The sequence below is a fragment of the Barbus barbus genome (genome assembly GCF_936440315.1).
Source record: "Barbus barbus genome assembly, chromosome: 6".
Lineage (NCBI taxonomy): Eukaryota > Metazoa > Chordata > Actinopteri > Cypriniformes > Cyprinidae > Barbus > Barbus barbus.
In genome coordinates this window covers 37,927,892-37,954,483 of record NC_136734.1, presented here as the reverse complement: position 1 = coordinate 37,954,483, position 26,592 = coordinate 37,927,892, and the positions used below count along the sequence as shown (strand labels likewise).

General features: G+C 37.2%; 1 protein-coding gene across 1 annotated transcript in view; it reads right to left on the bottom strand.

The window, feature by feature from the left end:
* Positions 1–26,592, bottom strand: part of LOC306871210 (transmembrane protein 132C-like) — a 199,858-nt gene that overhangs the window by 39,697 nt on the left and 133,569 nt on the right. The window contains exon 4 of the mRNA XM_079418988.1: positions 6,683–6,866. Coding sequence (XP_079275114.1) covers positions 6,683–6,866 — 184 coding nt within the window. The remainder of the gene's footprint in view (positions 1–6,682; positions 6,867–26,592) is intronic.

Sequence of the window (26,592 nt, the reverse complement as noted above, 5' to 3'; positions counted from 1 at the left end):
GTTTCAATTGCATTTTCATTAAATACCATGCGATGAATATTCATGGCTTTCATGTGACGTCACACAGTGGTGCGTTTCCGAATTGCAGGTCCGTCAATCTGCTGTGCTGTGCTCTGGACTGTGATAACAGCAAACCACAATGGATTATTTACCGAGAGATGTGGATGTACGGGATTCTTTTGACTAAATATTTCTCGTAAGCATAGATGCGTTTTTACATTTTAGTATTTTATTTAGCAAGTCATAATGAAACTTGCAAAAGGTTAAATTTGCGTGCGAAACTGCTGATTTACTTACGTTATGCTCCACCTAATGTTAAACCTAATAAATCAACAAAATGTTTTTGATCTAAGTACAGTAATGTGAGTTTAGAATGTTTACGCTGCATTAAACTTTGAGGAGCAACACTCCGATCCGCAAACAAACAGATGAAGAAGAAGAGGAGGACAAAGATGATCTGGCGCATACAAGGAGAAAGGTTTGAAAGGTAGTGCAATGGAATGGAAAATGGCAATCTGTTTTGAACGACCCACAAGCCAAAGTGCCTTGTATTGCCAGGAGTGGGTGAAAAATCAGCAATTAAGAAAAGAAAAGTGAAAAATAGCAAATAAAAAAAGTGGTTTAAAAACTCCTGCGTGTCACAAACCACTGAATCATGGATCTGACAGTTATCATTATTGTTCTTCAATAAACTATCTACTAGTCAAGAATGATCAGAACGGCTTTCCCTATAAATGCCTTCCTATAGATTTTCTCGGCAGTATTTTTGACATGCTGAAGAATCTCTTTTCCAAAACGAAAACTACCTATTTTTTCATTAGATTACTTTGTTTTCCTCATACCGTAGCTATCGATTGCATTTAGTTCCTGATGGGCTATATTTTATTTAGTTTTTACGTTGCTGAACTTATTTACAGCATAAAACGGCCTCTGAAGAGGGCGTGATAAATCTAAGTTGGCAAGGCAACAATGACTAGAACAGTGATCAAAGCCCTCGGTGGACTGTGTGCCTCCGTTAGGCCTGTTAGGGACTTCGGTCCCTGGAGCCGCCGTCTTCCTGGCCCTCGGAATACCACGCTCTGTCTTATTCAGAAGCACAAAGGGAGAGTCGGACTATTAAACACTCTGGAAAAAATTCAAAACATCCCCATTTAGGCTCTCGTTTTAGGACTTTCTTTTTCCGATGCCACTGTTCCCTCCACTCTTTCTTTGACCTGTGGGAAACATCCATTCATCATACAGTATTATTAAAACTAGGCATGGCAGCTCCATGTACCGCCTGTGATAAATATAGACAAGACTGCTCTCTCTCTCTCTATCTCTCTTTTGCTTTCTTTCTCTCTCCTCCACCTTCCTCTGTTCATCTTCCTCTAACGAGGAAGATGAACAGAGATGTAGAGACACGAATACTGCTTGAGTGTTTGAAAAAGCTTGAAGAAGATGGCACATGAAGATATGGTTGAGAAATGAAAGGTAATGGCCCAAATGAACTGCTTCAGGCGGGACGATGTTTAAATTTCCTGTCTTTAATTACATTAAAAGCACCTGTCCCAGTGCGGCTGCAGCTTCAGGCCAATCTTTCTGCGGTTTCATCCAAGGCATTGTGATGAGAAAATTATCAACATTACAAATATAAAACCAAAAAACATTAAATAGTGTGTAAACCACTCATTTTTCTTAAGTCACCAAGAGCAACACCAGTGGATTATGTCTCAGAGAGAGGCTCTAAAGTGTGACCTTAATGTAAACTGGGGTAATGGCGATATTTGTGAAAGGATGCCTATATATCGCCTGTGATTGGCTGATTGCCTTATCGGTAAGACAGCTTGTCAAGTTTTCTACAAATCTGCCTGAATAGGCCAAACTGATGGAAACAGATGGACTAAGTACCAAGTAATCAACTCACCATTCATCCCAATCTGACTAAACCTAAAATGGCACAATTTGTGAGCAAGTCCATTAAGGTAGCAACTCTCATTAATTTAGGATGCACTTCTGTCTCTCCAAACTTTATGGCACCAGTAGAGCTTTCCAAGGATTTGTTCATTGATGGTCCAAAAAAATAATAATTAGTAGTAGTAGTAGCATATAACAGATGCATAAAACATGCATGCTACAGTATTATTGTAGTTATTTTGCAATATAAAAATATAAAAAAATGCAGGGCAGTACTTGATATTAACAAAAACATAATATACTGGAATATAACATCCATGCATTGTATATTATGTTCTAATAGTGAATTATTTTTTTACAAAAATAAAAATAAATAAATAAAAAGCTAAATAAATGTTAGAAATAGAAATAATACAATAATAATAAATACAAATATTAATAATAGTTTTTAACTAATAAATAGTTTTTATAAGCATTATATGATATATAAATACACCTGGAACTCCCATACAAGCTATTTAATGAATTATTAACACAGGCCCTTCAATATTGTTCATAAAAACAAAAGCAAGAAAAAAAAACTGAATATTTTTTCTCAATGTAGTCAATTAAAACAGCTAACTTTGCACTTCGTGACCTTTCCATAAAACACTGACTGTCATTTTTGTCTAAAACAAAAAGAAATATAAAACACGTGTTATTTATTCATATTATATCATGTCCTATACATGTAGAAGAAAATGTGTAGGAGTCTTGAAAATCAAAAGTCATAAGGATTTAAAACAACATTCATTCTGCCAGCATTGCTTCTGAAAGGCAAAAGAAAATGTGTTGCAACATTGCTGGGATATACATTTTGTAATATAGTATGTACAGTAAAAGTTTGTCCCATGTGCCATATGAAAACTGTATAAATATCAAATGAAAATGAACCACAAATGTACATTCTGAAAAGCCCAAACACAGAAAGATGTCTTCTCTACTGCCCTAATTCCTCATGAAACACTTCTATCCCCCTCAATCGCTCATGCTGTGATTGTCTTCATATCCTTCCATACATCTCCAGTACTATAACACATTAATCATTTACACAACATGAAACAGTAATCGAAATAAACCACAATACTGCATAAGCAATTCATTTAAAGTCTCCTCTTTGCCCATCTCTCCATAGCAACGACTCATCGCCGTGCAAATTTGTCATTTCAAATACAGTCGCTATTCAGCATGGCTCTCTCTCTCTCTCTCTCTCTCTCGCTCACTCTTGCTATCTTTCCCTTATGTAAACAAACGCAGGCAGACTGGTATTAAGTGGTGCAGCTGAAAGCCCCGCCCCTCTCGTAGCTACACGGCCCGCTGGGTATTTCAGCAACTCATTGGAATCTTCAAACAACAAATAAACAAGTGTTCCAATTAAGAATTAATTACTGCTCAGACACTCAACTGATTCTGCTCACTCCGCTGGGAACAACTCAAACAGCGAGGAAACACACACACACGCAGAGCAAGAACGATAAGATAGAGGGGTCACATACACAACACATATAGAGGAAAAGGTGAGTTTGAAGGTACGAGAGAGAGAGAGAGAGAGAGATAGAGGGAGATGGAAAAAAGCTAAGAAAATGGCCTGGAGGTATCACCGTCTGGGGCTTAAAACACTCTAACAAGCCCAAAGCAGAATTACACAGCACCTCAGATGTAAGGAAAGAGCCACACTGATCCAATTTATAACTGGCTTTCAACACCAAAGAGAGGAGAGGGGTGAAATAGCCTCTTTCAGTACATACTCATTGTGGGTAAAATAGCGTCTACACAGCGAGGCAAATTACTGCTAATAGGACGCATCTCTACTGGAACTCGCCGAGTTCTAAAAGCTACTCTGAGCACAAATATGTCCTGTTAAGAGTTTATTTATGGAGTAAATACACACAGGATGGGTCTGAAAGCAGGTTTTTGATGTAGAAATTAAATTACATTTGCGGTAGTTTATTACTTACTGACACTGATATATAAACTCAATCTTCTACAAAAACATTACTAACCGTTATCACACCACGTACCTCATCTTTTCTCCTCCTTTTACTTATAGTTTTTTCACCCTTTTGCGTGTGGCTTTGTGCGTGTGTGTGTGTGTGTGTGTGTGTGTGTGCGTGCGTGTGTGTGTGATTGTGTGTGTTTTGTTAATGAACAGTGTTGGGCCACTTCCGCAGGAAGTCCAGGACTCCAGCATGGGCCGTCTTTCATCTTCTGACCTTTTCTGCCTGGAAGTCTCTGGTGTCAGGTGTCTCTGTCTTTCTTTGCTGACAGGTTCTCAGTGACTCTAACAAGCTCTAACTTTAAAAGGTTTGGACTGGATGTCACTGCGGACATGTAGTATAGAGGGAAAGATGAAGATGAAGATGGAGAGAAAAAAGAAAGCTATATAAAACAATAACTAATAATAAATGCATATATATATATATATATATATATATATATAATTTCCTGTAAATTATGCTCTTATGTTCACCAATGCTGCATTTATTTTTTTTCAAAAATACAGTAAAAACATTTAATATTGTCAATATTGTTTTACATGATATTTCAGAAATCATTCTAATATGCAATTTGTGCTCAAGAAACTTTTTTTGAGAAAGAAATTGCTTTTAATCATCAGTTATAAATGATGAAAATAGATATGCTGAATAATATTTTTTGCAGAAAATGTCAGAATTTTTCTTCTAGATTCACTGATAATTAGAAAGTTCAAAATACCAGCATTTATTTGAAATTGTATAATTTTTTGTAACAATATACATATTTTACCATCACTTTTAATCAATTTAATGCATGCTTGCTGAATAAAAGTATTAATTTCTCTCCAAACAAATATAGTGTGTGTAAAGAAAAATTTTAGAAAAATACAAAAAAGATGCGTTAAAAAAACGTTATGAAAATACTCTCTATCCTCCCGCTTCAGTCTCTATGACTTTCCCCCCACAGAGGAAACTGCCATTCAACACTGTGAGAGGCTCCATGGCGAGAGCGAGCTGATGGGAGTGTGCTGGAATCATGTACCCCAGCAGGAGAGCCCGGATTGGGGCTGTGAGAGTCACCTCTCCCCCCTGCTGGAGGCACATGTCTCATGGAGCTGCAAACAGCGGGGGAAGAACACATGACCTGACCTATCAGAAGGTCAAATATGAGGGTGATTTAAAAAAAAAGGTGTCTGGCCTAGCGGTTAGCACAAGTGTTGATGCAGGAGATCCACATCATATCCTGATCCTCTTCTTCTCTCTGTTATCAATTATCAAAAATGTAAGTACATAATAAAAAAAAGAAAAAAGACAAGGATACATTAAAACTTCCTAATCTGTAAATAATGTGGTCAAAAAAGCATTTTACTAAGAACATTCCTCACACCAAACATCTCTCTTGCACTTCATCTTTGCTATTGACTGCTCATGCTGTGTTTTGCAAAGCAGAGAGGTAGCTGCTGCGGTCTATTTGCTATGAGCATTCTTTGCGTCCCAGGTTTCTGACATGACAAAGTATTGTTATTCATATCATTCTGAACCACAGGAGGCTGCATGTCTGGAAGACTGAAAGACTGAAAGACTTAAATCCCTATAGAGTTGAATCCCTACCTGTCTAAAACACAGTTCAGGTGGATTATCTTCATACAGTTTCATCAAATGCACACCTGCCTGCCCCTAAACAGCATATAAAACCACAACATATTGTGGCTGGCTGCTTTACATGTCAATCTGAGTAAGTGGGCAGTTCTTGTCCAAAGGGTCCAAAGTAAAGTCCAAAGCCTGGTCCTTCGACTTACAGGAGCATCGGTTTCATTAAATGGGAACTCCAGCTAGAAATATTGTGACTTAAAAAAAGTAATAATATAATATTAATAAAAAATAAATGTAATATATTGACATGAAACTTGCGTACTCTCATAAATACTGTGGGTTTCCTTAAATGGGAATGCTGGCTACTTAATGTTAAATGATTGAAAAAACAAGCAAATAAAATTAAATAAAATTGAATAAAAAGGAGGTTTGTTTAACTGACATGACAAAGAAATTTTAAGACTTTCTGACATGCTTTCATCAGATTAACCTGTTTGAGTGCTTTTAGATTAAAGGTAATATGTGACCCTGGACCACAAAACCAGTCTTAATTGTCAATTTTTCAAATAAATAAGCTTTCCATTGATGTATGGTTTGTTAGGATCGGACAATATTTGTCTGAGATACAACTATTATAAAATCTGGAATCTGAGGGAGCAAAAAAATCTAAATATTGAGAAAATCACCTTTAAAGTTCTCCAAATGAAGTTCTTAGAAATGCATATTACTAATCAAAAATTAAGTTTTGATATATTTACGGTAAGAAATTTACAAAATATCTTAATGGAACATGATCTTTACTTAATATCCTAATGATTTTTGGCATAAAAGAAAAATTTATCATTTTGACCCATGCAATGTATATTTTGGCTGTTGTTACAAATATACTCCAGTGACTTAAGACTGGTTTTGTGCTCCAGGTCACATATGTGCATTTGTTTTGATATTAAAATACTTTCCACTATCCCACTTTAAAGGGGGACTACAGTCATGAAATGAAATCTGAATATTTTCTCAATGTATCACTGAAATTCCCAAGATTATAAGATATAAATTGAAAAAATATATACAGTATAAAATAAAATAAACAGGGGACAATATATTGGGCAGGAATGAACACACAAGGTTAGATGCTAGAAAACCCTGAGGCTGAGGTTGTGTTAGTGGTGCGCTCTCACCTCAGCGATGGGTACGATACCCTGTAGGTCTCTCTGGCTGATGTAGATGGTGGAGATGACTTCGGCAGACGCTCCGGTGGAGGGATACTCTATCTGCCAGCGGATGGACTGCGATGACCGCAGGTTGATGAAATTGTCAATCTCAAAGTCCACCCACATGATCTCATAGAAGGAACCGTCAAGTCTGTTGTGAAAAAGAGAAAGACAGATGTTGGATGAGGGGGGGAAGAGAGAGAGAGAGAGAGAGAGAGAGACAATCTTAGATCAAGGGAGATCAAGGGTTTTAGTACAACTGCTGCTGAGAGCCAGACTTTATGCTCTGTTTTGATGTCTATTCACACATTCTCCAGGACAGCAGGGGGAAGTACTGCATTTGGCCTCATACAAAGGTTAGAATAAAAAAATCAGTGATTATATGATGATTTTAAAAAGCACTTAGAACAAAGGAGCATTTCAAGATATGCTGTTTTACAGGTGAGCGGTAATAATAAAGTAAAAAAATTTATTAAAACAATAAAGATATTAACATGTTAAAATCTCTCTGTGTGTGTGTGTGTGTGTGTGTGTGTGTGTGTGTGCGTGTGTGTGTGCGTGTGTGTGTGTGTGTGTGTGTGTGTGTGACAAGTGATAATTAATAATTTAGGGTTTGATTACTTATAATGAAAATAATGTCAAAAATAATAAAATTATAAAAATGCATGTTCTTTATGAAAAAAAAAATACATATCTAATATTTAGCCGAGTAACATGCCATGCTCAATATTTAAAACATTTCACAAACAAAATTTCAGTCACATTACTGTGGGTACACTTTAAAAAATCAATTCAGGCGATGAATAATTAGTATCTGTGTTAGTTTCACTGAAACAGCTTGTGCTTATTGCACATAAACCATCTCAAAAGATATTAACAGTTCGAAGGGTTTCCTCTCTGTAATCACATCCACAGAATGAACTCAAGGGACTGATCTGCAGAGGAAATTAGAGCAACAAAAGCCCATTAAAGAAGGTTTATTGTGTGAAACAGTAACAGCCAGAAGACAATGCATCTTAATACAATTAATGAATAACTTGGGGTCTGTGCATTAGTGCGAGTGTCACAAACGGAGAACGAGGGATAAAAAGCACTTAAAGCAATGTAGAATCATGTAACATACAGTTTCTGTCTCAAATGACAAGCACAGACCGTTACAGACATGTATTCAGAAAACCTGTGATCCATAACACATGGAGCGGGTGATTTCAGCCAGCTCTTGGTATTTTTTCAAAAAAAAACTGTCATTCTGCCGGTCAGCACACACAGGTTTTTATCAGAATGCCAGGAAACAAAGTCATGTTTACAAGATATGTTTTATTTCTGGTACTTAGTAGCAAGTGCCTGATGAACACTCGATGATCAAAACGTTGCAATAAAATATATATTTTTATGGAGCAGTCAATTCAGTGTGCAGACGTTATGATTGTTCCTTTGCTATAGTTAGAATTTGTTTGTCCTGCACCTGATCCCTATTTGGGTTTGTGGGATGTGTGCAACTTTCTTACACTTTGACTTAGTAGCAAGTTAACAGGACATTCCTGACCACTTATTTTATGCCTACTGAATAATCTGTATTTATTACTTCTGATCAATGACTACACACCCCAAAACAACACATAAAACAAAGCTTTTAGTCGCGTTATGTGACCATCAGACAGTGGCCAGCTCTTGGTTGAACACACTACAAGTGGAGCAAACGTTATGCCGCTAGAGAAAAGTCTTGCTCTGTGATGCACACATACAGTACATACGCACTCAGCTTCAAGACTGATGGGAAGCAGCAAAATCCATTTCCCTGAATGACAGGAAACCCTCCCTGATTCCTTCCTCGCCTCTTTCTTCTGAATGAATGCGCACAGTTAGAGCACGACCTCTCTAAATGCTCCGAGTTGACCTTTGACCTCAGATCATCAGGGGCCAAATAACCGCCTCCCCCCTCCATCCTTGTTATGACACACCCGAAATGAGTTCAATTACACTCGCCCAATCGGCCACTTGATGGATGTGCTGCTGTCTGACCCCTTCCTCCTTCAAAAAGAATGTTCTAGAAGCAGTAAATGAATCAATAAACCAACAGACAATACTTTATTGCAGAGATGGCATACGTCTACGGGGAGCGGGGAGAGGGAGGGGGCAGCCAGTCAGAAAACGAGAGATAAATAATGTTATGGAGAACGAGAGCAAGGAAAAAAGAATCAGTCACAGTCCCTCTCTGTCTCTTCTGGAAGCGCAATGTCATTTCTCTGAATAGCACGAGCGTTTTGTCATTATTCACTCAGAGTTTGAGTCAGACAGCGATCTTGCCCAAACACTCGGCTGCGCCCAACAATGAGCTGCAGACGAGCAAACCAAACGCGCACGCGGCCTCGCGCAATTATACACAAACAAAATGAGCCGAACAGGACTTTCAGAGGCGTTAAGAGGATTAGTTATGTAGAAGCAGATGAGAAGTAGAGAGGACAGCAAAGTTATTCTGTATTCCAGGAAAGTTGTTAAGCATTACGAACGGCTGGATAATAAGCGGGGAGAAAGAGTGTACGGCAAAGGAACGATGCATTATGGGAATTCTGAATTTCTTTTAAAGGCAGAGTTCACTCAAAATGAAAAGACTGATTCAACCTGTATGAACCTTTTTTCATCCATGGACCCTGGAAACACAATGGGAGGAGTTGTATTGAATGTTTTGTAGCTCTCAAATCTCATTTGTGCTTCTTATATTAAAAGTCATGAAATTAAATTACTGACAACAAACATTTAGATGGCAAATTTAAATGTGCAAATGTGATTTTTCGACTAAATCGATTCACTGAAAAAATCTGAACGATTCGTTATCAAATCAGACATCTGTCACGAATACACTGATAAAACCTGGTGTAGAAATATTTCAACTCAGAAACCAAATCGAAAACCATTAATAACACACATTTTTGTTACTCGAAATAAAACAAATGTTAACTGAAATAAAATATAAAGCTTACTTTAGTTCGGATAGTTAACAAGCTTCAAGAAAACTGAGTCGGGGGAGAGTACTTGTAGCCAATCAGCAGTAAGGAGTGTCTCTACTCATGATGCAGAGGACAGAGCTCAGTGCACAGGACGGACATTAGCTGAGCCGAGTGACGACAGGAAGATAGAGAAGGCGGATAAAAAAACAAAAGAGGAAAACGTCTGCGGGACAAAAGAAGGCTTACATCGTGTCAAAGCGACCGTTGAAAATCTATACGTCATAAATAGAACGCGGCAGCAGTTTACTGTCGGGGATTTGTCGTGTCACACCGCTCGCGTCCGGTGTAGACACTGTGTTACGATAAGGCAAGAAGTAGGACCCGAGTGAATATAGGATCAGCTTTCCAGCGCTGGAGAGAACTCAAGGAGTGGGAAGGCCTGCGATCGAACGCCGAGGTTTCTTTGTTTCTTCTCGATCAGTGAGTAACATTTGTTTTGCTTTGTTTCACAGAACTAATCGTTGCTGGGTTGCGGACGTATGTGTGGGGCGGAGCTATCAAAATAGGGGCAATACCCTTTTGGGGTAGGGATCGTGTTAGTTTTGGTGATTCCAAATATCAACATTGGCTGCCAGAAATCACTTACCCCACCTTTGACTACCAACTTGACGTACTAAAATAACAAAAAATGTAACTAAAAACTAATAAATAAATATAAATTATATACAACATTTCTCATTTTAATTTAGTTTAACTTGACGTACTAAAATATCTAAAAATGTAACTAAAAACTAATGAATAAATATTAATTATATATAAAATTATAAAAACTATAACACATCTAAAATGAAAATAACTAAACAAAAAAAGACAAAAACACATAACAGAATTACTAAAACTGAAATTAACAAAGCACAAAGTAAAAACAAAAAATCTATTAAAATATTAACAAAACCTATAATAGTGTGTCAATGCTACTAAAATAACACTGCTCAGAAATTGCTAGCAAATTTAGAAGTAGAAAGACTGAAAAAAATTGTAAAAAATTGTAAAAATGTTTATTTACAACTTCAAAAAATATTTTTACATTTTTACAGTGTACCTCAAAGAGAGCAGATGTAATATTTTTTAAAATAATAACAACTTAAATTTGGTATGTTGCTCACACAAATCAAACGTATGCCTTCAGATGGCTTGATAAATTTAGTGCATTAGTTTTATAATACTTTAATGGTAGGTTTCACATTGTGTGAAATTTCCTTTAAGAGAAGAGTAGCGAAATGTATTACCATAAACAACTGCCCAAAGAGCAAACAGTGAAAATAACTTCCGAAACCAATGACCAAGTAAATTAGCATTACATCTTTGCATTTTTAAGCTCATGTGATCACGTGTAGATTCTCACCCCCTCAGAAACCCTAATGCAATTGAGCAATTATCTTTACTTCAAGTAAATTTGGAGGCAAACGGGGAGAAAGCACAGGCACCAGGGCATCGGAGTCAAAACACAAACCTTCAGTCAGGATTTTTCACTCTCGCTCTCAGCCATAATTAATTAAGCAGAGGGAAGAAGAGAGAAAAGAGGAGTCTCATTGTCCCCAGCTGTATGAATTAGCCATCATCGATCGGTTCAGAGTTTGTGGCCGCCACAGATGCCGAAAAGGCAGGAGTGTTTATCTTATCGTGGGTCAGAAACCGAGAGCAGCTGAGAGGCAGACACACACCCATACATCACTCGCCTGTTGTTTAACCTTTGTTGAGAAAGTCGTGTTTTAGAGTGCTGGACAGAAGCAGAGGGAACGGAGAAGAGCAGTCAGCCAGACTTAAAGAGCTGTTTGTCACCCGTGACGGGTTCACTCAGGTAGACGTGTACTTCAGGACACTGCTTGAGAGAGTTCCTCCGCAGGTGTCCGGGAACAGCGAGCCAAGGGCTTTCGGTCGTCACGTCGCCTCTAATTAATCTGCCACTGGACTGAAGCATTTTCTGGAGTTAGGACACAATCGGAAAACAGGGTTCAGATTTACACTGAACAGATAAAAGTTGTGGCAGATCTGTTCTTCTGTGAAAAAATATTGTGAAACATATCGAAAACGGGAAAAACATGTAGGACGGGGACTTGGTTCTATCCACTGGTAGTCAAAGAGAAGCCTAGTTTCACTGGAAGATGAAGCTTGACATTTCAATCAAGAAAAAATGAGCTTGAAAAATAAAAAAGCATGAATGGATGAATCCTTTCTTATAAGATCAATAACATACATTTACAAAATAGATTTATTTAATGCCGACTTTAAATTGATAGATTATCATGATCAATTACTCAATGTATCGAACAACAACGCAGTTAAACAGATTTGACATTTTATTAAGAAAGTGTGTGTTATAAGCAAGTGCTGCCTCACTGTGCAAAAGCAGCTGCCATGAAGCAGTTATCCCGTTCAGATAAGTTGCATCTGAAATCACATACCGTCTAGTAGGCACTACATTTGGTTTGAAATGAAATTGAAAATTAGAACATTTAAATTTGGTTACAAGAATGTAAACTAAAGATTTTTTCAGAACAAGAAAATAACTTTTTACTTTTTAATTCATTTTACCAAAAAACAGGCTCCCCTTGATTCAAAGTAAAAAAAAAGTTTTCATTCCTTCTTGTTTTAAGCACAAACACTTATTTTTTTCTCAAGATTTCATGTTGAATTAGCATTTCAAGTAAATGCATCTTGATTTAAACATGTTTAGATATTTGTATAGATACTAAGTACATTTATTTATTTATTGTTTAATTTATTTAATTTATATCTTTATTATTATTATTATTAATAATAATATTTATTTACTTATTTTTATTTTTATTTATTTATTTATTAAATGTTTTTGCAGTGCATGCAACATTTAATGCAATGCCATTATGAATTTAAGAATTTCAGCTCTAATATAAGACCTTTTTGCGACCCGCAGAAACCCTTGATAGACACTGGAATGAGACCGCATTGAAAATTTTTGATTCAAAGCTGAATTTAAACTTATAAATACTCAAAGTTTTAGGATTAAGATCTTAAAGAAATAAAAAGTGTGTGTGGGGGGGGGGGGGGTAAAATAAATATTGCTTCTGCCATTCAAGTAAAAGTAAAATACTTTTAAAAATACCAAATACTGAAAAATTCAAAAGTTTTTCTAAATTTTTTCAATTCATCTTTACATTTTTAACATTTTATGAACATAAAATCATCTTTAATGTAAACATTTGCAATAAATAAGAAAAAACGCTAAAAAGAAGCATTTATAGAAGCATAATAGAAGCATTTACAATAGTGGTCTCATACACAAGCGTCTGAATGTATGCCTATGAGGTCTTGTTCACATGCAGCAGTGAGACAGGTCGTTCAGAGCCGTCTTCGTCTTGGCTCAGGCTCAAATTCAGCCCAGCACTGAGGAACAATCACTTCATGGAACTTTGGTGAGCTAAATATAGTGCCAGACACTGACCTAATTGCTATTTTACCATGTACAAGCGAGGCAGGTTAGAGAGTCAGCATTCAAAAAGAGAGAGAGAGTGTGTGTGTGTGTGTGTGTGTGCGTGTGCGTGTGTGTGTGTGAGAGAGAGAGAGACTGGAAGAAGAACAATGTCATATCCTCATTACTGACCGCTGGCTACCATCCAGAACTAAAGCTGTCAAGGGACAAAGAACGAGAGGATAAAAAACAGCAAGCATGAAAGAGAGATAGAAAGAGAGGAAGGCAGCGGAATGTGTCGGAGAGTCACGGTTGCTGTGGCGTTCCAGTATGTAGCAGACGGTAACTGCGGTGACAGACGGGTGGAGCACAGCGGTCTGACGCTAAACCACGCAGAGGTCCATTCAGCTACAATGCCTTATCGTACACACCACACAATAGCGTAAAAGTGTGTGCGAGTACACGTGTGTGAGTGTGTACGGCCTCGCCAACAGAGCCAAGAGTCTTCACACACTATAGAGCCCAAAAGAGACAGAAATGTCATGCTAGCGATCCTTCTCTTTCCTCTTTCACCTTCATTCTCCCTCTCTCCACCTCTCTGCTCTGTCTAGAACACAATGCCTCCTTCGGCGCTGTCATTTCCCCACTGAGATCCTCTGCGGTATTTAGGTCATAGTGAATTTGAATGCAGCCTCATAAAGCACATTCACTCCAAAATAACCCCCACTGACTGCTCAAGAGGGTTCATAAGCAGGGCTCAGTCTGTACTGGAAAACACCAGAAGTTTCATTAAATTACAATCAAGCCCATTAACTGTGAGAGTGCAAGTATATTCGGATGGATGTGATGACAAAGGAAATATATTTCAAGAGGCAAAGGCTGTATATTTGCTGAGGCCAGGCGGATCACTGAATGATTTGTCTAAGTTTGGTGTTTTTGCAGTGGACAGCTCCATCTCCACCAATCACAGACTGGCAATAAACTACAAAGATGGATTATGGTTATGTGCGGCATCCTTTGAGACCCCTAAAATTGCAGTTGTAAGATGTATTGTCTACAGTAAATAATGCGAAATTATTGCAAATGAGAAAAATCAGAAATACACTATTATTCAAAAGTTTGGGTTCAGTATGATTTATTATTTTTTTTTTTTTAGTAAAGAGACACCCATAATGCAGCAAAAGATTTCTGTTGCACAGAATTGTAGTAGAATTTCTGCAAAAATCTTAAGCAGCACAATCATATTCAACATTAATAATAATAAAAAATGTTTTTTAAACACCAAAATAGCATAAGAATGATTTCTGTAGGATCATGTGACACTGAAGACTGGAGGCTTCGCAAGAAGTTTTTTTTTTTTCACAGAATTCTGTTTTCACTGAATTTTAGATCAAATGAATGTAGCATTGTAATTTTTTTATGCTTAAAATAGGAACAAAAATGCCAATGAGGTAAGAGAAATAAAAAGATTTATGATGAAAATGTTTCATATGCTAATGCATGCCATGCATGCAATTTTGCTTCAAGTAAATTCATATTGCATTAAAGATGTTAAGATATCTTACTGGACACGAGAATGAATAAACAATAGAAAATTAACATTATATCAGTTAATGAAATATGGTTTTTAAATGTAAATTTAAGTTAAATCCGTAAAACCCAAAATGGTACTACCACATTTTTTACTGTAAAATTCTGACAACCACAGCTGCCAGTTTTTAACCATAAAGTTTACTCAATTTTCTTTTACAGTGTACTGTTGTCAGTCCTCTGTCATGTGTTCCCGCATCATGTTTCCTTATTTGGTTGTTTTCTGTCCTTTTTTAATGTGATCATTAGTTAATTCTTGTCCAGCTGTGTTTGTATGATTATCATGTGTATTTAAGTCCTGTCTATTCGGTTTGATTTCTTCTGGTCTACTCGTTATTCCCCGGTGTTCCTGTCTGTGTCAGCCTTGCCTTGTCTTGCCCTGCCCTGTTTGGATTTGATTAAAGACTATTTAAGACTATTATGATTATTTTGAGTTTACTCCTCATCTGCGTGTTCCTGTATCCTCCTCGCGTGTGCACCGTGACAACTGTAAGGTACTGAATAACATTACTCATTCCTTTATTTTTTCACATTGTGTCAGTAGTCACTGGCACACATTCAAGCACTGTCTGTCTATATCAGCTTTACTTCTGTATTGACTGGATTCCACCTCTCTACTGTTTGTTCATGCTACAGTATAATCCATCCCAGCAGAGAGATGGGAACAAGACAAAATGCTCAGTTTAAATATGGTCTCACAAAAGATCCGCTGTCACAAATTCTGACAACCAAGGTTTACTAGAACACATATGTGTAAATAGCTTATTAAAAGCTTTTTATTATAGAGTTTTTTAGTGATAAAGAAGTTTATCAGATGATAAAGAGAGATAAAAACAGACCGGATTCAAACCTTATCATCCATATAAGAATCTGGGCTCAACGGTGACCGCTAGCTGCACTTAACTTATACTCTACTTATTTTGCGTGAGGCAACTGCATGCCATATTTATGTATGCTACACACCCATAACAAGCTGATTTTGAATAAATTATACAGAGAAAGCGAGCAATGTGACAAATACTAGAATGCTCCCGTACCATTATAATCGTACCAAGTATAAGCTGTCACTGCGAGTTTACGCTGTTTCACATGACTGAAGGTTCAGGGCGAGCTCACTGACTGTCCACAAACAGACTCTTTCGAATGCTCCCATTATAACAAACACTGTCTACACTGCACAATAAATCTCTTATTTACACTGTGTCTACGCTTTGTTGGTTTTAATGAGAGCATTCTAGTTTTGTTGTGTCTTGTTTCCTGTGTTTGCTGGGTCTCACACAGTCTGTATTGTAAGCGAGCTGCACAACATCAACCAAATTCAAAATAGTTCCAAATTACGGCAATTACGTCAAGAAATGACGTTTCTTAAGCAATCAAGCACTTTGTGTGCCACCACAATAGGCCAACAGACTCATTTAAATGCCATTGATTCATCGCTGATTCAAACATTACAAATAAGTTTACAAAATAGCATTCGCAGAAGCTCAGCACATAAGCAGCACCTGCACTAAACACTACGCCACGGCTCCGACATATACATGAAGAGCGCTTGAACCACATTAGTGATTCATGCAGCAAGAAGCACTCATCTCCCTGAAAAAGTGTTTGAAAGCTGTTGGTGAGCCGGTGTCCAGCACAAGCAGCTGAAGAAGTTTATTACAGCCACAGTGCTCAAGGGTTTGGAAACTCACCAAGGCCAGTAAGTCAGCCGTGAGCTCTCTTCTGTATCAAAAGGACAGATCTACTGTAATACTGTAAGAGTGTGTCTGTGTGTGACAGCTTGAATAGCCCTAAATCAGATGTCCTCACTCTCTCTTTGTAATGCCCACTCACTGCTAATGGCTTTGAAACGCAGCCAAATTTTTGGCACACATGAAACTGGTGAGAATGAATGGCTATGAAAAAAAGTAGTCAAATAAGCATTTCAAAAGTTCAATAGAGAAAAACTTAAGCTTAAAAACCACTCCTCTTACCACAGACAGATAGATAGATAAATAGACAGGAAGTGGATGGACAGACCGACAGACAATTAGTTTACAGCATGTAGTGGATGGATGGATGGATGGATAGAAAAAGAGATAGACAGACAGCTTATGGCATGCAATGAATGGACAGTTGAAGACAAAGTGAAAGACAGACAGACAGACGGACAAATGGATAGACAGTTTACGACATGTAGTGGATGGATAGTTTGAGACCGATAAAAAGACAGACAGACAGAGAGTTTAAGGCACGTAGGGGTTGGATAGTTTCAAAAAGAATGATAGATGAATAAAATAATAGAACAGCAGAAGGATAGAATGATAGTGATAGAACTCTAGAATGATAGACAGATATCTAGTTTATGGAATGCAGTGGATGGATGGTTTAGGACAGACAGACAGCATACAGCGTGTAGAGAATGGATAGTTTCAGCCAGACAGACATAGGCATAATAATAAATCAGCAGATAGAATGATAGATAGACAGACAGACAGTTTATTGCATGTAGCAGATAGATAGTTTGAGACAGAAAGAAATAACGACAGAATGACAGATAGAACTATAGAATGACAGATAAAAAGTAGGGGTGCGCCGATCCAATATTCATTATCGGTATCACTCCGATATTGGCATTTTCTGCTGGATCGGTCAGACGAGACCGATCCAAATCTGATATTCTGCATATACTATTGTGTTATTGTTAAGCCCCACAAAAGCCACAAACACATTATAAAACACCATAAAGTTTTTGTGCACTATATTCCAAGTGTTCTGAAGGCGTTACATCGTATAATGTGAGGTACAGATGAATATTTAAGTCAAGTTAACGTAAACTCTTCTCCCCGCTGCAGCTGTCTGTCATCCTCCATTCAGCATTCAAACTGCGTGCCGCGTTCGGTTACTACAGTAAAGACGATGAAACTCTCTCTAAGATTATTGAATATTCCTAATATTACACTTGATCTGTAAATAAGGATAAAAGGTTTTGCATAAAAGGACTTTATCTTGCAGGACTTTATCTTCGTGCTGTTTTCAATCGTGTTGGTGTCTGTTAAATCACAACACTGGACTAGAGAGCACTATGTTCTTAATGAGCACAGTAACTGAAAATTAAAACTGTCAAAAGAAAAGGCCCAAACTATCGCACAGATTTAATACACTATGCATTAATATCTCTTCACTTTGTGCATTGAACTTTTTCTATGCAGAGCGCTGTACGCTGTGACTGTGTTGCTTCAAGTGCATCATTCTGCGCAAGGGATACGCATAAGCGCTTTGTGCTGCTCTGTATTTGGAGCCTTTCGGATCATAACTTTCGGATCATAATACTTTTGCACAATGAAAGATTATTAATAGCATGTCTTGTTCGTCTTATCTATCATATGTTTCTGCCTCATTACTGTGCTATACATTAAAACAAATGTCTTTTAATTTTACAGTATATATATTTATATATAAATATATTGTTTTTCATTAATGTATTTTACAACAATACAAAGAGCAATGTATATAATTTTACCAGATTTAGTCCTACACTTATTCACATTTATTTGTTCCCCACAATGTTTTTTTTTTCTTTCTAGAGTAACTTTCCTGCTGAAAAAAACAATAGGCACTATCACAAAATTTGTATTGGTTTTACTGGTTATAATGGGACCTGTATTGGTTTTAATGGTAACTGTAATGGACCCTGTGGGTCTCTACTGGTAATTGGTCACCTTCTATTGGTGGCTTTTTAAAACCAATCAATTCTAATGGAATATGTCCCAAAACTACAGAACACAATTTTTAGTGGGGTTTAATGGCTAAAAGCTGATGGTTTGTAAAGTTTATAAGGGTGTTTGTAGTGGAAACCATTAGAATTTTCTGTGATGGTTCTATTGTTTTTTACAGCAGTGTTTTGCTACTGAATTATCCACTAACCTAATTTATAATAGTATTTTTTTCATAGATTATATAATTATATATGCATTCATTTATTGTTTTTATTTACAATAAATTTGTCTATATTTAGTAGATTGTGTGTAACACAAAAAAAGTCATGGTCAGGTCAACACACATTGAGGTATAAAAATTCAGCACTGATTTAAAAAAAACTGCCCTGTATCGGATAGATATCGGTATCGGCAGATACTCAGAATTTTTGGTATCAGATTGGGATCAGTTCTGAAAAAGTGGTACCTGTATATACTGTACGTCTGTGACTGTAAGAGAGCGTGTTTGTACGACAGATGTGGAACTTTTAGCGGTTTCACTGCGGCCTTTTTACCTACCCCGTGAGTTTCCTCAACTTTTTATAACAACTGTGTACATTCATCCAAAGGCGGATTCTGACTCTGCCTCCAGTACTATTTTTGATGTAGTACAGAGATTGCAGTCGATCTCACCAGATGCACCTAACTTTGTTCTTGGCGATTTTAACCATGTTTCTCTCAAACAGACACTTAAAACTTTTCATCAATATGTCTCCTGTCCAACCAGACGGGGTAAGACTTTAGATCTCTGTTATGGGTCAGTGAAGGATGCTTATAAATCTCTCCCGCTTCCTCCATTGGGCTCTGCTGACCATAATTGCATTCATTTACTGCCCATATACAAGACTGTTTTAAAGAGAGAGAAAGATCAAGGACATAAGGATATGGTCTGAAGAATCTGTGTCCTGTTTGCAGGAATGTTACAGTTGTACTGATTGGGACATTTTTAAACAGTCCTGTGGTAATGATTTGGATTCACTGGTGGATGTAACATGTTCATATATTGCTTTTTGCAGAGACATGATAATTCCCAGTAAGCGTGTTAAAATATATTCTAATAACAAACCCTGGGTTACTAAATCTGTGAAGTCCTGCTTGCAAAGGAAAACACTTGCCTTTAAACAGGGAGCAGCTTCTGATTTGTCTTTGGCTACAAAAGAGCTGAAGATTGAAATTTTGAAAGCTAAACAAGATTACAAAGTAAAACTGGAAGACAAGATGGCTGCAAATAATTCTGGTTCGGCCTGGGCGAGTATGAAATGTATAGCAGGCCTTAATAATTCAAACAGCAGTACTCATGTTATGTTGGATGGTTTTAATTCTGATTTTGAATTTGCAAATGTCGTTTTGATTATTTTGATTTTAGCAAAGAAATTCAGGAAATGAGTCTTAATCTTGTGGATAATCAGCATTTTAAAATTGAACTTCAGGATGTTGAAAAGGCTTTTAAGTCAGTAAAGGTGAACAAAAGCCCTGGACCTGACAAGATTTGTGGTCGACTACTTAAATCATGTGCAAAAGATTTAAGTCTCGTATTTCATGATATTTATAATAAGTCACTACACACACAACATGTACCCAATCTCTGGAAAGATGCAGTGGTTGTTCCAGTTCCAAAATGTAGTCAGCCAAAAATTATTAATGACTTTAGGCCGGTCGCTTTGACCTCAGTTTTAATGAAGATTTTTGAGAAATTGGTCAGGTCTGAGATCTTGAGGCAGACTGAACATGCTTTGGATTCCATGCAATTTGCATATAGGCCTCATAGAGGAGTGGAAGATGCTACAGTCACATTGCTTAACTTGCTTTTTAGACATTTGGATGGGAATGGGACACATGCTAGACTTTTATTCATAGATTTTTCTTCGGCTTTTAACACAATTCAACCCCATATTTTAACCAGAAGGCTTTTAGAACAGTTTGAGTTAAGTAATAACCTGGTAGGTTGGATTCTTGACTTTCTAACAAATAGGACACAGAGAGTGAGAGTAAATGGTACTTTATCTGACCGGAAAAGCTCCTCTACTGGGTCACCTCAAGGGTGTGTCTTGTCACCGTTATTATTTATTCTTTATACAAATATGTGTCAGAGCAGCTATGACAATAGAACCATCATAAAATATGCAGATGATTCGGTTATTGTTAGTCTGCTTCAGGAGGATGAGATCAGCCATGGTCCGGTTGTCGATGACTTTGTTCATTGGTGTGAGAAATCTTACCTTCAGCTTAATATATCAAAGACTAAAGATATGCTTATTGATTTTAGAAGGAAGATTCGCATGAACAAAGCTACTTTAATTAAAGGCCAGACTATTGAGTACGTGAAATCTTATAAATACCTTGGTACTATTATTGATGATAAATTGAATTTCGAAGCTAATTGTGCAGCCGTGTGTAAAAAAGGTCACCAGCGCTTGTATTGTTTGAGGAAATTATCACAATTTCATATTGACCGAACGTTAATGATCATATTTTATCATGCGTTTATTGAATCAGTTTTGTCTTTTTCTTTGGTCGTATGGTTTGGTCAAACATCTTTAAAAGCAAGAAATTCTCTAAACCAGATAGTTAAATGGTCGAGTCGTTTGGTGGGTGAGTCACAGTTGGATCCAACTTCGTTGTATACCAGACAGTTGCAACGAATGGCTACTTCTATTTTAAATGATGAATCCCACCCTTTGCACAGTGAGTTTCAGCTTCTTCCTTCTGGACGGAGGTTTTTAATTCCGAGGTGTAAAACAAAGCGACATAAAAATAGCTTTGTTCCTGCTGTTTTAACTGTGTTAAATAAGCTGTAGGATGGGGGAGTTTGGGTGTATTTATATTACTTATTATGTTTTATTATGTCTTATTATGTTATGTTATGTGATTTGTGTCATGGATGGTTGTCATTGTCATTTACTGCAAGACAAATTTACCTGCGGGTATGAATAAAGTAACCTAACCTAACCTAACCCTAATAAAAAGACAGAACGATAGATAGACGGACAGACAGACAGACAAACAGTGCATAATGGATAGCTTCAGACAGAAAAATATAATGACAGAACGACAGCTAGATCAATAGAATGATAGGCAGAATGGACTATGTAGACATATAGTGAAGTGAAGTGACATTTAGCCAAGTATGGTGACCCATACTCGGAATTCGTGCTCTGCATTTAACCCATCCAACGTGCACACACACAGCAGTGAACACACACACACCGTGAACACACACCCGGAGCAGTGGGCAGCCATTTTATGCTGCAGCGCCCGGGGAGCAGTTGGGGGTTTGGTGCCTTGCTCAAGGGCACCTCAGTCATGGTATTGAGGGTGGAGAGAGCGCTGGACATTCACTCCCCCCACCTACAATTCCTGCCGGCCCGAGACTCGAACCCGCAACCTTCAGGTTAAAGATATAATATAAAATATATAAAAAGATATAAAAAGATATAATAGCGGAACGCATTTTCACTAGCTATTCCTATTTGTATATATAATCTTAAAATAAATAAATTAATTAAAACATTATTCTCATAACATTATGTATGCAGTCATTTTGCAATGTTAATGCATTCTTGCTACCTCAGAGTTTCATTAAACAGTCCGTGTGAATGCCGCTTCAGATGCAGCTTCTGTTGCAGTAGATTTTTGTGATACTCATTTCATGATTGGTAACAGCCCTATAGTGTCTTATTATTCTATATGAATTTATTGATCACATGTAAGATGGCACATACATTTAGTAAGGTTAGGGGACAAAATGTCAATAATAAAAGCAAAAAATGTTCTGGAAATTAATTTAAGGGGGCAAATATCACAAGTAGGAGCTAACAACACTGATGATAATATTGCTTCAGAATAAATTAGAAATCATTTTTCTTTTTGGACAAGTACATTTTTCAACCCCAGGAATGATAGATGGAACAACAGATAGACAGACAAACAGACAGACAGAGAGGGACAGAAACCGTGAGGAGTATTGCATGGATTCATGGATAAGGTATCGCAGCAGTAAACAACAGTTCTCTCTCTCTCTCTCTCTCTCTCTGTGAGAGCCAGACACAGTTTTCAGATATGCACACACTCAGGTGGATAAAGCGTTGGACAGCCATCAAACAATCAGCAGCGCGGTGCGACAGGCCGCGGCCAGATCACAGGCGGCCGAGCATGAAGGAGGAAACGGAGCTGTCACACTTCCACTGTCATTCCTGCAGCATTTTCTCTCTTCTCTAACACGCTCACTGTCATGCTGACCTGCCTTGTCAGCTAAACTTCCCATGATGCACCCCATCCTCCTCACTCCATATTACCTTCCCGCTTGCCTTCAATATGACCTGCCAATCATCACCTTGGAAATCAGGTAGTCTGCATCGCCTCTAATCAGAGAGTGTGACTAACTGATCAACAGCTCTGTTCTGTCCAGTCCAGCGCTGCGGGAAACCACAGTCAAACCAGAGCAGTCACCTTCACACATAACAAAATGACCTTTCACACTACAGATGACTGATATTTGTAGTTGCTTTTGAACTATAAGCATGAATTTTTTACTCGCCTCAAATTATTTGAATCAGAATCAGAATGAGCTTTATTGGCTCATTTGTTATAGTGACAGAAACTCCACAGTGCAACAGAGAGACAGCAACAGGACAGGACACAGATAATAAAGAATAATACTGTAGGATATCACAGACCGAATCTGTGAATAGTGAATATGAGCAAAACACATACAGTACAACTAGACCTGCTTATATACAAATTTACAGCATATAATTACAAAAATGCATTAACTAAATGGATCCACAATTTCTTATGACAAATTGCCTGTGATATTCCTCATTTGTAAGTCATTTTTGACAAAAGCATCCACTAATTACATAAATGTAAATATTCCAAACCACTGTTAAGTGAGCAGAATGGAAACTAGCATAGATATGATGTAAAGGTTTTCAGAGGCAAAAGAGAGAGATAAATCAGTGTGTGTTTTACCAGCAGGTTTGTTCGTGTGTGTGTTCTGGCTTATTTAATGCACTCGTGCGCTGTGGGAGTCGCTCTGCCCCCTCTGTGCTGCTCTTGACCGCTGTGGCCTCCGGCACTGGTGCTTGTTTTCTGTGTTTTTGGCTGGGCTAGTGTTTTTCCTACTCTCTTTTCCTCCCCCTCTCCTCATCTGCATTCTTTATTGGGCTCTGATGGGTGACCGCTGACCTTTCGAGAGGAGAGGACTTCCTGTCCAAGAAACACGCCCGCATCTCATCATACACACACAATGAGTAATGTATGTACTCTGTCATTCTGTGATTTCAAGTGGCTGTCACACTTGTTTGCACGCCACCGCATACAACAAGAGGATCAAAACAAAGGCAAAAAACACACATGCGGCACATACAAGGACTGTCTGAGGAATAAACAAGCAAACCCAAAAAGCACAAGCAGGGTCAACAGGCATCAAAGCCCACTCACCGTCTGTCACAAACGCTCTCTGTATTTGAGGCAGTTATTTAAAGGCAAAATTCAGTCATCATTTAGTCACCCTCATGGTACTTTGTGTTTTTTGTCTTCGTCATGCCGGTTGCTGCCATAATTCAATGTATGAAAAAGAGCGGCACGGACATTCCACCAAACATCTCCTTTTGTGTTCTACAGAAGAAAGTCACGTCGGTTTGAAACAACATAAGCCTTAACTGATGACAATAAATCACATTTTTATCTACTAACTTCTTCTGTCCTATCAAGTTAAGTTAAGTTAAGTTAACAACTTTATTAATCCCACAAGGGGCAATTCAAGTAGGGTAGCAGAATCACACAGCAAACACAAGACATCACATAGAAGATACAAAAAAATAAATAGAAAAAAAAAAAACCAACATGCTTCATAATTCAATTCTTCTTGAAAAATAATAATAATAATAATAATAATAATACAAATAAAAACAAAAAACACCTTAAGACTTTAAATTACAAAAACTATCAAGGTCTGTGTTTCGGCAACAGTGACAGCTCTTTTGCTCAGCCGCTGATCTAACAACCTGTCCTTTTCAGGCATAAATTCTCTAATTTTCAGCCCTGAAAATGTGTGTTTGACTATGTAAAAATAGTCAATAATAAAATAAAGTAAAATAAAATAAGCCCTGGTTTCTGCTGCTTTTAGATAGATTTTTATTTTATTAAGTAGCAATATTATTCAGTCTTTTTAAACACACTTGATTTGCACTATTTCTGTTTATATATTTTACTCTCATTTGGCAAAACAAATTGACGATTTAATAAAAAAATTAGATCCTTGTTAGTTTCCTCTTCTTCTGCACTTTGCAGCTTGTAATTGTTAAAGCTGCAAATTGATGACAGAAGACATTTCAGTCCTCTAAAACAAACCCAATCAAATATAATTTGTAAATTGAAACTGGGACTTACTCTCTTCTGTACAAAAACAACTACTAAATATTACTTATTCAATTTCAGTCTCTCCGAGCATCTGTAACTACTATAACACAAAGTCACCTGTGGCTCGTTAGAGAAGAACAGACTCAGGGAAACACATTATATTTTGCCTAGGCTTTTAATTGCAAACACACGCAAACCGCAATTGATCGGCTAATGGGCTGCAAGTGTGATATTTTAGTTGATGTCCTCTGCTAACCCTCACTAAATCCATATTTCTGCTGAAAGAAAGAGTAATAGATATAGGCTTTCAGCAGAGAGGAAAATGCCTTTTTGGCACAAGACGGAGTCAAGCTGTGAGTTGTGAAGGCAGAGGAATGGCAAACTCATCTCCTGTGTGAATGTACTGTCCAATCTGCAACCCTCCCCACACTTCAGCGGCCCTTGCTTTAACAGGACACCAGAAAATACATCTTTGGCCCTACACACTTGCTCGCCCTCTTTCTATCTTTTTTTTATAATAATATATATAGATTTTTTGGGAGGTGGAGCTATAGCCCTCCCTTCACGTAGTTTATGAGAGCGGTTACAGAAGAATAGCTCTTGGTGCAAGGTGAACTTGACTAGCCGTGAGGGAAACTATACTGTATCTTTCATTCGGTTTCTTTTTCAAATTCCCGTCTGTACGTTGTCTATGACTGGGGTACGTAGAGTTCTGCCGACTTATCAACGCAAAGAATAGATTTATCTCCCTAATTAGCTTTTCCATGTTGATAACTAATGACCCGATGATGTGTGTGTGTGTGTGTTCTTGTGAAGTTTCTTATTATGGAATTGGCAATCTTCATATAATGAAACCCCAATAAAAAATAAAAGAGTACTACTCTTGCACTGTGGTAGAGTGATAGTATCAGGTGCTCATTTACCATGGTGGTTATATTTTTTCTATGTGTACAATAAAAATATGGTACTTCAAGGTACTTTAGAGAATACCATGGTACAGTACCTTTATTACAAAAACATACTGTGGCAGTAACATTATACAGTAATAGTGTCAGATGTTATAGCATAGTAAAATATGCCTCTGTTTTAGGACATAGTAATTTCATGTTTTTGTTCAGTTTCATTCAGCATGAATGCATTAAATTGTGTAATGTTATAAACATATTTCAAATAGATGTTCTTTTTTAAACTTTCTAGTCAATGAATCCCCCCAAAAAAAGTATCAAAAATACTGAGCAGCACAATATTTCTTGAAGCAAATCAGCATATAAGAATGATTTCTGAAGCATTGTTTGACACTGAAAACTGAAGTAATGATGCTGAAAATTCAGCTTTGCAACCACAGGAATAAATTACAATTTAATTGTAATGATATTTCACAATATTTCTATTTATACTCTATATTTAATTAAAATTATAGGAGACTTATTTCAAAAATCTTACCGAACCCAACCTTCTGAATGGAAGTATACATATTTATGTACCATGACATTACCGTCTGACATCATTACAGTACCATGGTAACCCCACGAGTGTTTCATAATGTCTGTTTCTGTCCTAGAATACCCCTTATTTATATCAAACTCACACACACACTGCATAAATCCAACTGCATTTAAAATCTCAAACACATAAATGGAAACACACACACACACACAACCTTAGTGCAGTAACTCACAACATACACATTCAATAATAAACACACTGTAGTTTATAGAAAAAAATACAATTAAAACAAATCCTTGATTTTGAGGAATAATTCCTTTTTTTGTATTGAATATCATCAGA